Below are 12,563 nucleotides of genomic sequence, written 5' to 3'. Positions count from 1 at the left end.
TGTACATTTTAGCAAGCATGTATTCATCATTTGTATACAAATCTACTTCAAATCCAATTTTATAAAGTTCAAAACCATAATTTTTGTCTACTTTAATCTAATAACTATGAATAAGAAAACAATTGACAACTATATCCCTCTGCTACCGGCTCTTCCCTTGATTTTAAGTTTTTGTTGACAAAATTCTAGTATCTCACAATATGTTAGTCATTTGTATTTGCCTATTTATTATCTCTTGTCTAAAATATGGTTCTTGTACTGAGAGCCACAAAGGCATAGTATCCTAGTGGCTGTTTCATATATAAAGCCAACTTGATATACTTTGCAGAGACATAAAGTTTAATGATGTTTAAGAGAAAATTGGATGGCAGGAAAGAGTATTTGACCATTTATTTAAAATGATAATAATATTCCTTCAAAATTCTTGAATTTTACAGGATTGCCACTAAATATGAAAGAATGATCCAATTTGATTATTGCATTTCCAACTATTTTTAGAAAATAAGTTACCTATTACAGTAATATATCACTGATAAAACATAAAATACCAATTATTTCTAAGTGCAATATTAATAATAAATTTAATATTTGTCTACATTAATATTCCCATTGTTGTCTAGTTTAATTTCTACAACTATTTAATCATACGTTTTTTATTTGTTCAGATAGTTTTTTAAGATTAACTCCCTCAGTATTCTCCCTTGTTTGTAATTTAAAACTCTACTTATTAAGAGATATTGAAACCAGTAAAGTGATTCTAACCATTTCCAAGAAAGAATCTTGATAGATAGCTTGATAAAACAATTTGAAATGAGACTGCTAATTCAACTTTTCAGTTCTTATAAAATCATTTTTTTAATTTGTTCATATAAGTTATTTGCTTCTCCTATTTAACACAGAACTTTTCATTATTTCTTTTTATCCTTCACTAATTCTCTCATCTGTTCATTATAAACAATTACATACTCATATTGACCAAGATTCATTCCTTTGCCATGTGTATATGAGTATATTTGATCATAAATGTTATACTTAAAATAAACCTATATTTTCTAAGCAAATATCAGGCATCATTCACATTTATTTTTGGTTCTCAGAATGTTCCATTCACTTTTTCCAAACCCTAATCTCAATTCATCTTCCCATTCATGTCACTTAGCAGATTCGTTCATTGATTCATTCATTGATTCATTCATTCATTGTTCCACAAACTTTCCCAGAATTCCTATCTTCAAGCCCATATACTTATAGCGCATATATCTGAACTCCATTCCATTCAATAGAAGTTTTGAAGATAGTAGTGTAGACAAGCCTTAGTCAAATCCATCCCACATACAGGATTCCCTGCTAATAATGAAGCCATTTAGATGAATATACCATTATACTTCAGTTTTCTGCCAGGGATGTCCACTATTTATTACAAACTGGAATCTCAGTGTAAGCCAATAGAGTGTTGCTGTATAACACAAATTTTAGCAGGGAGATCTAGATTGTAATCCTACCTATTTTGGGAAAGTTCACCAAGCAACTTTGAGCCAGTTATTTTATTTCATCCTGACCATCATTGCAGAGTTGTTGTGAGGGAAAAAAAGAGGGAGTGTTACATATATTATGTTCGGTTCCTGAATGAAGCCATAACATAAATGAATAGGTACAGTGGAACCTCGAGTCACGTTCGTAATCCGTTCCAGGACTACGGTCGCAACTCAATTTGGTTGTGACCTTGCGACCTGAGGTTCCACTGTATATGTAATGTACTGACACACTCAGAATACTACACATGAAGTTATAGTAACTGCATTAAATGTCTTTAAAAATTAAAGATCTGATTTGCAATTTATGTATTTATTTAGAAAATTTGTATAGCCACCTACTCACTCATAGTTACTCTAGGTCAGGGATCGCCAACCTTTTGGACCTCAGGGACCACCACACTCATAATTTTAAATCTTGTGAACTAGAGACCCTGGGAAAATCCCCCCAAAAGTCTGGAGGAAAATTCCCCACCCCATTTTCCTACCGATCAATCGTTCTTTATTTGGGATCGCAGGATACCATCTCCAGCTCCATTCTCAGCGGGGGAGAGAGATACTTTTTGCTTCATGAAAGAAAAGCAGCAGAAGCAGCAGAAGTCTTTTTTTTCTCTCCCCCAAACTCCGCCAGAAATGAGTCTTTGTGAGACTTGTCGTGCTAGCACAGCCTCTTGGAGCAGGAGGCCTTGCAGGGTCCCAAAGACTCATTTCTGGCAGAGTTTGGGGGAGAGAAAGAAAGACTTTTGCTGCTTTTCTTGCATGCAGCCAAAAGCAGAAGTGGAAAGAAGCAGCCCAGTGGCCAGGCCAGGTGCATGGGGTGAGTGGGGCAAGTTCCCCCCCTGCCCTTTTTCCCCTCCCCTCACTACCTTGTGTTGTTCGCAATGCAGATGACGCAAGCCTTGTGTTCCCATGGGCCATGTGGGCAATGCAGCCTTGTGTTCCTGCACAGCCTGGATTAATTGCTTTGGGGGTGCCATTTCTCTGCAGACCACCAACATTTTCTCATGGACCACCAGTGGTCCCCGGCCCACTGGTTGGCAACCTCTGCTCTAGGTGGCTTGCAAACAATAAAAACAGTATAAAAACAAAAAACAATACAACACCCCCCCCCCACCCCGCAACACAGGATTAAATAAGTCATTTGATGGCCTCCATTGCACTCTGGGCTCTTCAGGCTCACTGGCAAAACCAAATCTTCAGGGCCTTACAAAAGACTGTCAAAGTAGGGGCCAGCCTAATTTCTGCAGGGATGATATTCAAAAGGAAGGGAGCTGCAATAGAGAAGGCCCTTCTTCTGGATCTCACCAGATGTAGGGGGCGTGCATAAGCGTACCAACGTGCCTACCATCTCTGTCCTATTGTTTCTTTTATTTTTCTTATATGTATCCATGTATTCATAACTATGTTTTTACTTATACCTATTATCTTGTAAGCAATTGACAAACCAAATAAAATAAAAATAAATAAAAATGTACCTCCTTAGGGACAGGATCTGCAACATTTCTTGCCTCCCCGCTTTAGTGGGTTGCGTGGATGTGACCAGCAAGAGACATTCCCTCAAATAACCTGGTCTCAAGCCATGAAGGGCTTTAAAGATGACAAACAGCATCTTGAATTGTACCCAGCAACCAATGCAGCTCCCATAGAAGTGATACAATGATTTATCATAAGTCAACTTGATACAAAAGCCTTTCATAGTTGTTTTAATGAACAATATTTTATATTTCATATTTTAATGAAAAAATAATTGGTGAAGTGGGAACGGATAAAACATGAGTAGAACAAAAATGCATTATCTGTACATGCATCTTTTAATGACAGCTGAAATACTGGAAATGGTAAGGATCAAAACTCTTATCAGTCACATTGATTTGGAATGTGGAATCCTAGAATGATGGTCATTCACTTAATTTATATTTCAGCAATTAATAAATTGGATCCAATTAGATTTACTTCTGTAGAATCATGTATTGGCTATACTTTTTATTAAGATTCTTTATTGAACAAATTCTTAATTTTAAGGTGGCAGCCTTCTCAAAGTATCATTTCACAAGGTGCTTGTAAAATTGATACTCCTCCCCCACAGAATTGAAACATGTATTATAAAGAAAACCTTGTCTAATGTGAAAGAGCAGATTATGTGAGTTTGAACATTTAATTTGGAAAAATGTACTCTGGGATGGGGGAGAATTTCTTTTTCTCCACAGTTGTGGCCTTGTGCCTTAGGCTTGCTCCTTTTTTAGATCAGTGTTAAGAGGTGAGGTCAACAGGACTGTCTCAGTGAGCAAAGGAATGGAAGTGCTTGTGTCCTTTTGACGATTAGATTGTCTAATTGGAGGCAAATATTCTCCACTCTTCCACGAACATTGACACGAAGCAACTGGGTGCAATCCTACCAGCGGGACTATAGATGACATCTGCTCTTTTGTAACACCCCAACTGGTCTGTCATTTGCCCCGCTTTCCTCCCCTCTTCTCAGAAAAGCCAGGGGCCGGGCCACCAAGAGGTAGTCCCCTGCCTCAGGAACCACAAGTGGCCGAAATCCGGAGCTGTGCTCGGCTGGTCTGATTAACCCCTCGCAGCCACGTGGGATCTTGTCCCAGGAGCTCCCTGAAGCACCTCCGCTTCTCGGCTACCCGTTTCCTCTCGGCCGGTGGAGAGGCAACCTGCACAGGTGTGCAAGGTTACTTAGATAAATTTAAGGTAAGCGAGGGCGGCCTCAGACATCATTCCCACGTCCTCCTACATGACGATCAGATCAGCCGGCGCTTATGTGGAACGACAAAGGGAGAAATGAGGTTCCATTTTCGTTATGGAAACGCCAAGTTCCAGATGCTCTGAAGCTGGAATACGAATGCTTGCATCCCAGGAGAGTTTCGTCTCTCAGAAAAGCGAACACGGGGATATCTTGTGAACTGTGTGACTGTTACTGACGGAGAGGCCTGTACAATACTATTTCCGCGCTGTCGTAAGAAGCCGCAGGCCGCACAAGCAGCAGTTAGAAAGGAGGCGCGGCCTAGAATACGCAAGGGTGTTCACAGCCAACGGGAGCCGAGGTTCTACATGAGTGATCGACATGCTTGACCAATAAGCGGGAGGTTTGTTGCGGAGTGACCGCGCGACCCGAGAAGCCTATATAAGGAGGCCAGGCGGGAGCGTGCTTTCGCCCACCGGATAGCTGTGCGCCGTCGTGTCCGTTTGTCTGTCAGGAACTGCGCGGGAGGGGAGGAGCCGCTGACGACATTGGCGGAGACCGGCAGGCTCGCGACGAAGCTTTAAGGACCGGATTCCGGTTCCTCCTGGGAAAGGCGAGCCGAGCGGCGTTTAAACGTGAGTCTCGGGAACCCGGGGGGGCGGCGCTTGGCTTAGCGGCTTCGCGTGGCGAGGCCGAGTGGGACGTGCGCTTCTTCCTTCCGTGCGTCTGAAGGCGCCATCTCTTCTCTCACCCCCCCCCACTTTCCTTGGTAGGCCTCGCTGACGGGGAGAGAGAACTTCCGTTGTTGTCGCTTTACGCAGGTTCGAGGCAGCGGCGCACTCTCTGGGCTATAGGGATCATGGCCGAGGTGGAGCACCAGTTTGGCGCCACCCAAAACGGGCACGAAGCGGCGGCGGCGGCGGCCGAGGCTGAGGCCGAGGAATCCGTAAGTGGCGGCGACGAGGAGCTGTTGCAACCGGAGCAGCAGCTTGAAGAGGAGGAGGAAGAGGAAGAGGTGGTAGCGGCGGCGGTGGTGGTAGCCGAGCCCGGAGAAGAGGGGGACGGCGAAGGAGAAAGCGAGGAGGCAGGGCAGTCGGTAGCTTCTGCGGAACCTAGCGGCAGCCAGAACGGAGCCGAAGGCGATCAGATCAACGCAAGCAAGAACGAGGAAGATGCGGGGTAAGGCTGGCAGCCTCGTTCGCTTGCCCCCGCCCACTTTCTGTGGTTTCCGGCGCCATGCACGGCGACAACCTGCTCGGAGGAGTGACAGGCCCGAACCCGCTGCTTTGGCTCGGCTCCAATCCCGTTCTTAACGCTTTTTCTTGCCCTGCCTGGTGTCTCGTTTTTTTTTTTTTTGCCGAGGTTGATTGGCGCCCGGGTCCGTCCTTTTCTGGCCTTGTCTTTGCCATTGAAATAGACAATGAGCCGGGCTGCAGCAGTCGGTCCTCCTTTGTTCTTGAAGCTGCCTTTTGTTGGCGCCATGTGGTGGTGGGGGAAGGAGGGGCGGTTAAGGCTCCTGGTTTCCTGAAATGGCAGTAGTCTAGGCATCACCCCCCTTTCTTTGTGTGCCATTTGAGGACAGCTTGCTGCCCTTGCATCTGTACTAAAAGTTGGAAAGGTAAACGACCTTTTCTCCTTAAAATATATTAACTTGCTAGTTCGATGGGAGTCAGAACTAGCTGCTTAAGTTTAATGTTATTAATTTCAAGTGACTTCCGAACATATGTTTCTGAAAGTATTTGCTGGCACTGTAATTGAATTGTACATACTCCAGCAATTGTGGATCAATTAGCATATATGTAATTTAGTTTCTTTGGGTGATTAGGTAGCTCTAGTATAATCCTTGTAGAAGTGATACTGAGTTGTTTACTATATTTTATCTCCTGTTTTGTATGCTTTTTCCTGCTCCATTAAATTTTTGTAGGAAAAGCCTGGACTTGAACTGGACTCCCACAAAAAACATCCTTTTACATAATTACAGCCAGATTGAAATGCTATGAGGCTTGAGTATATCTAAAGTTTGTAATAGAGCCAACCTATTATAATAGAAAATCAAACTGGTAATTGTTTAAACAAAAAGTTTGAGTCTTGATGAGGCTGCATGCTCAAAACTTCAGTTAGAATCATTAATCTTTATGACTTTTTTGGTTTGGTTTGGTTTGCTTTTATTGTTAATATCTCGGCCTGAAATCGAGTTAAGGCAATTGAACCACAGGTATAACTATGTAAACTTGTTTTATGAAAGGCTATACATCACAAATTACAGAAGGTCAATTATATTGAGACATGATGAAATGCAGGTAGTCTTCAACTTACAGCTATAATTGAGCCCCAAATTTCCATTGGTAAGTAAGGCAATTGAGTTTGTTTTGCAACCTTTTTTTGCAACAGTTAAATGAATCACTGCTGTTGCTAAGTCAATCGTCATTAAGTGAATCCAGCTTTACTTATTAGAAGCCGGCTAGGAAGGTCACAAATGGTGATCACAAGACCATGAGGGCACAGCAACTATCAAATGCACACCATTTACCAAATGCTTGAATTTTGATCACATGACCATGGGGTTACAGCAATGGTCTTAAGTGTGAAAAACTTCAGTAACTAAACTGTCACTGAACCAGTGGTTGTATATTGGGGACTACTTGTATTGCCATGGTAACTGGTCATTTTTCAGTGTCTTGTCTTGTTGCAGGAAAATGTTTGTTGGTGGTCTCAGTTGGGATACAAGCAAAAAAGATTTAAAGGACTACTTTACTAAATTTGGTGAAGTAACTGATTGCACAATAAAGATGGATCCTAATACAGGCAGATCAAGAGGTTTTGGATTCATTCTTTTCAAAGAAGCAGCAAGTGTTGATAAGGTGAGTGATAGACTGTAGTATACTTGGACTACTGCTAATGTTATAAATATTCTGTCATCCTGATTTGTTGAACTGCTTTGTAGGTTTTGGAGCAAAAAGAACACAAATTAGACGGAAGAGTGATTGACCCTAAAAAAGCAATGGCAATGAAAAAGGATCCTGTGAAGAAAATATTTGTTGGTGGACTTAACCCAGAGGCAACAGAAGACAAAATCAGGGAATATTTTGGAGAATTTGGAGAGGTATATAATCTGATGCAAGTTTAGGTAGACAGACTAGCTTTAACCTGAAAATAATAAAAGCAAATTGTTTTAATCCACAGTAATTGTAAGTAGAAATATGGGGTATATTACTCAAGAGATTATGTTCTTCTGTTGTGTTTTGGTCTGTGACCGCAGGTAAAGTATTATTATTATTACTCAGATTATTATATCAGGTGTGTTAGTATACCAGGTGTGCAATACATAGGCATATATATTTATGTTTGTATTTCAATAAAATTAGAATTGGTTACATCATGGCATTTCTTTAAATGGTTGACAAATCCCTGCGTATCATAAATTTATTTTTTATATTGCTTTCTGTACTTGTATTTCCTTGTGGTTTTTCAAGCATAGTATATAGTAAATTCTAATCGGCTTTAATTGTTTAGAGCAACAAATAGTCTTCCTTAGATGAAATTTGCAAATTATTATACAAATCAGATCATATTGCAGAGCAATAATAGAATCATTTGTTACATTATTTTGTCAATGTAGCTTTATCTACTAAGTTCCTAGTGCTTAATAAGTTGCAGTTTTTAACACAAGACTGTTGTACTTTGAATAAATAAGAGATTGACCAGAATTACTGAATAAGGTAATGTAGTACATAATTCCAATAAACATGAAATATGTTTCTTTAGATTGAAGCAATTGAACTTCCAATGGATCCAAAGACCAACAAAAGGAGAGGGTTTGTATTCATCACATTTAAGGAAGAAGAACCAGTGAAGAAAATATTAGAGAAAAAATTCCACAATGTCAGTGGTAGTAAGGTAGGAATTTTGCTTATATATAGTGGATTAGAATCTATTCATTCCCTATATCTTGCTCATGGTTGGAAGGAGAAAAGTAAAGAATTACACAGGTTTATTTTGAATGTGGAAACTATATAGGAAACAGACTAAATGAGTACAGTATATTTACTGTATAATTTTTTAGCCATGAGATCTGTTTTTGAACTACAGAATTAGAAACAATATCCAGATTAATTCCCTTTGCATGATCAAAAAGTTGAAGTAACATCAGCAATTGTAGATATTATTACAGTATACGTGGTTTTTTCCCCCAAAAGCAAGGGCTGTTTCTAGACTATTTATATACTGCCTATTTCACTTTTACATTATCCCAAACAAGTTTTAGTTGATAGCTAAATATAATTAGAGAAATACATAGTGCCCTACCATTAAATATGATTTAATGTATTAGGAAATTAATGAAAAACAGCTAGTTGTATGAAAGTAGTATATTAGTTAATTTACAATTTCATGAAAACAGCCAGTGGCATCTCAGACCTAGAAGCTATAGATTATTATTCCCCCAAAAAAGGAACATTAATGGCTGAAATACAAGGCTTATGTGGACCACATTTGTTGATGGAGTGTGGGAATAACATAGGCAGGAAAGGTGTAATTCGTAGATGCACAAATTGTATTTATATAATGCTGGTATACTACTGTTATTTGAATGTCTATCACACAACCTGGGTCACAATGTAACAGGCCTTTATCGCCCTTTTTATAGCTTCCAGAACTGTGATATGGTGCTAGATTTTTAGTTTTATTTCCTTTCTGTTTATAAACCAAAACTGCAAACTAGGGCAAAAATATCTTGCCAATGTGATATCAGAAATAATTCCCGTTGCCCCCAAAGTCACTCTTTAAAATGGAACCACTTTCAAAACAGGAAGTAATAGGAAGTATCTTTTGTTACTTTATAGTTTTTGCCCTGAACTAGGAGTATTGCTAGAAGGATAAAGGTTTCTTAAACAATGGATTTAAAATAAGCATTTTCTGATAATTTTTATTAATTTGCCTGGATCCTGTGATAGTAAGGAAATTAAACTGTTTTTTGAAAATCACTTGAATAACAAGACATGAAAACATTAATATAACACTAGGTGACTTAGCCAAAAATAGGAAGTTGCTTGATTAGAATATGGACTGCTTGAAACAGAAGAATATAAAAAAAAAAACGAATAGTGGTATAATGTGAAAGCATATTTTAAGAGCAGAGCTTATAGCAGTGGAGCTAGAGTGCTGGAACTTTGGATGCTGCCAAACTTCAACTGCCAATAATTCCAATCATGAAAATGATGAGGGATGATGGACGTAATTCAATATTTTGGAGCCACATGTTGCCCTGTTTTGGGTTGTAGTCAGTGTCTAATGGTTTAAAACTCATGTGTTTGACATTGGATGAAAAATATGTATACACAGATAGTGCTTGACTAAGACCACAGTTGGGGCTAGAATTTCTATTGCTAAAGCAATGTGTTAAGTGAGTTGTGCCGGATTTTATTGCCATGATTGTTAAGTGAATCAGATGTTCATTAAGTGAACCCATCTTCGTCCCACTGACTGTGCTTCACATAACTCTTCAGATGCTGCAGGTATCATAAATATACTTGTGTTGCCAAGTTCCTGAGTTTTTGATCATGTGACTTTGAGGATACTGTGATTGCCATAAGTGTGTGGACCATTCCTAAATTATTTTTTTCAGTGCCATTGTAACTGAATGTTGTTAAGGACTATGGTGCACTTTTGGCTATATTTATGTGATATATTTAGCCATAGTTAACTGAACCATATTCTGCTTAACCTGTTTCCTGATTTCAGTCAGCATATGGAAATTTAATCGTGTAAACTGGGTTTATGCAGTTTGAGATACTAAAATTCAGTTTTGAAAGAGGTACTGAGTTTGTATCTTATGAATCCTAGTACAGTGTTAACTTCTATGAAGCAGAAGTATTCTCTAAAATATTTGCCCTCAATTTCATTATGTGGAAAATATTTTTGTAATCTAGATATTTGAACATTTATAACTTGTGGTATGTATATGTAGTATTGTATGTTAAGAACATCTGTTTTACATTATGATCTTTTCAGTGTGAAATTAAGGTAGCACAGCCAAAAGAAGTATATCAGCAGCAACAGTTTGGTTCTGGGGGCGGCCGAGGAAGAGGTGGAAGAAGAGGTATGTATTGCATTCAGTACTCTAGTATGGACAGATTCTAAAATACAGGGTTGTCTAGGTGATTTAGCTTTCTATAAAAGAAAGAGTTTTTGAATATAGGATGTAGCTGTCAAGACTGCAACTATTCAGTATATGTGTATTTTGGATGGGACTGGGCTACAGATACCTGCAAGCATGACTAAATACGAATTTAATGCATTTGATTGCTTACTTATAGGTCAAGGCAGTTCAAATTATGGGAAAGCTCCAAGACGTGGTCATCAGAATAACTACAAGCCATATTGATCAAAAGTATTCAGGTATGCAGTGGCATGCTCTAATGCACAAAACTACTGCATATGTTTTGTACTTAAATGCTGTAGATGGACATTACAATTATGTACCAAAATTAACTTTACAATACATTTCTATGGCCTGTTATGTGTATCTGAAGACTTCCCTGGAAATGTCTTTGTTTAATATTTACAGATAATAGTTGTCTAGAGAGTGTGGTGTGTAAATTTCAGCCTTGCTGAAGATTAATGATTTTATTGATAGGTTAAATTGAAATGATTTTGAGGGGTCTGCTTAAAGCTGCAGCTTCTGCATCTAGGGACTGCCCGTTGGAGTTAACCACATTATTCCAGTTGTACAGAATGAGATGCATCTTAGGGAACCAGTATCACTTTCCACCTTTTTATTTTGTATTGGTTTTGTGTCATACATTTCCTGTAATGGAAGTGTTAATTTTACTGTACTTTTTGGTACCTTTTTGGAATCTAATGTATTGTAAGGTATTTTACATGTGTTCTGATTCACCATGACATGGATATTGATGCTATTCTAGCTTTTGAATAAAAAAGCATAATACAGTATCCTGTGCCATTATTCCAGCTATCCTTTTGTAGCTCAGAAAAAAGAAGCCTTAGAATTTCATTAGAAATGGTGGCTGGTTGGATGCGTAAATTTTAAAACTTTGATTTAGAGCATGTTTAAACCCTAAAATTGATTAAAGACCAGCAAAGCTTAATTGTTTAATCACAAATGCAAAGTATTGTTGAGGTAGGAAAAACCAGGAAGCATAACAAGTATTATATTTCAGGCAAATCTTAGGATTAAGAATAGTGTATTATTGCCTTGCGTAGGAATAAAGGTCATAGGAATTTAGGAGTAAATTTATAGAATTAAATATCTAAAAATACTGAAGGGCTCAAGGCTGTATTTACACACACAAGACAATATTAGACATGCTTACACTATAGTCTGCTTTTTTGTATATGCAAGTTCAATTTAACTGCTTTCAAAATTTGAAAACATGCTCAATAACATGTACAAAACTCCTGGATGCTTATGTAGTACACTCATATTTGAACCTTCCCTAGGTTAATTGATCATACTTAAATCTGTCAATCTGACTGGCTTTTGTACTCTTATGTGTTTTATTAGTATTTAGAAATTAAACATTTCATGCTAAAATTATTAAGCAAATATTAAAGCTGCGTAAACATTGGATTTTCAGTACTGTTTCCAAGTTTTTTTCAACTATTCTATAGCTTCTTCCAAGCAATTCTGAGCTATTTTGTAGTCATGTTAATATTTTCAGTAGATAATAGGTGATAGCAGTCCTACTGTCAAATCTGGGTAAAGATCTTTAATGCACTATAAGTACATTACATTCTAAATTTAAGTTTCCAAAAATATATCTTGCCTTAGCTAGGTATAAGCTCAGAAGAACATCATGCATTTTTATTTAGAATAAAAATTTCTTGCTTAAATCAAAGATATTACAATGACACCTCTGTTTTAATGGAAGTTTTAATTACATGTGTAACAGCCATGGTTAAAACTAGGTTTGGAAGAGGAAGTTGTTTCTTATCCATGGGATAAATAATTGTTATGAACATACATTTTAATTGTATAATAATTGATATTAACTCCAAATTAGAACTCATTGTTTAAGCTCATAACAGCAGCTATCGACTGGTTCCAGCTATTTAATTCTTGACCATTTTTATATGGTAATCTGCATGGTTTGCTTGTCAGGGCATTTGAACAGTAACAAATAAGGCTTGAAAATGAAAATGAGTTTTGGTTTTGATAGTTAAATGTGTAATTCAGTCATGCTGAACTGTGCCCTCTTGTGAAATTAAAAGACTACTGAAAATATACCAAACTACTTACAAAGAAGTTGTCCACAATTTTCAAGATTTATTTGCTAGAATGTCAAATCCTACTAATTGAAGGCAAATTAAATAGAGTT

At 38.1% G+C, this 12,563-nt stretch overlaps 1 protein-coding gene across 2 annotated transcripts; it reads left to right on the top strand.

The window, feature by feature from the left end:
- Nucleotides 1-4,697: 4,697 nt before the first annotated feature.
- On the top strand, nucleotides 4,698-12,490 carry HNRNPAB (heterogeneous nuclear ribonucleoprotein A/B). 2 transcript variants are annotated; one of them, XM_026696541.2, is made up of 7 exons: nucleotides 4,698-4,862; nucleotides 5,049-5,406; nucleotides 6,920-7,088; nucleotides 7,172-7,330; nucleotides 7,993-8,124; nucleotides 10,237-10,324; nucleotides 10,542-12,490. In XM_026696541.2, the coding sequence occupies exons 2-7, from the start codon at nucleotides 5,087-5,089 to the stop codon at nucleotides 10,607-10,609; spliced, it is 936 nt and encodes a 311-aa protein (XP_026552326.1). In that variant the 5' UTR covers nucleotides 4,698-4,862; nucleotides 5,049-5,086; the 3' UTR covers nucleotides 10,610-12,490. The 2 variants fall into 2 exon arrangements, with proteins under 2 accessions (XP_026552326.1, XP_026552325.1); XM_026696540.2 differs by having other exon boundaries at nucleotides 5,001-5,406.
- The last annotated feature ends 73 nt before the right edge of the window (nucleotides 12,491-12,563 follow it).

Source organism: Pseudonaja textilis, chromosome 2 (genome assembly GCF_049901715.1).
Source record: "Pseudonaja textilis isolate UNSWEBS1 chromosome 2, rPseTex1.2, whole genome shotgun sequence".
Lineage (NCBI taxonomy): Eukaryota > Metazoa > Chordata > Lepidosauria > Squamata > Elapidae > Pseudonaja > Pseudonaja textilis.
The sequence above is the reverse complement of the archived record's forward strand: the minus strand, read 5'-3'. Positions and strand labels throughout refer to the sequence as shown.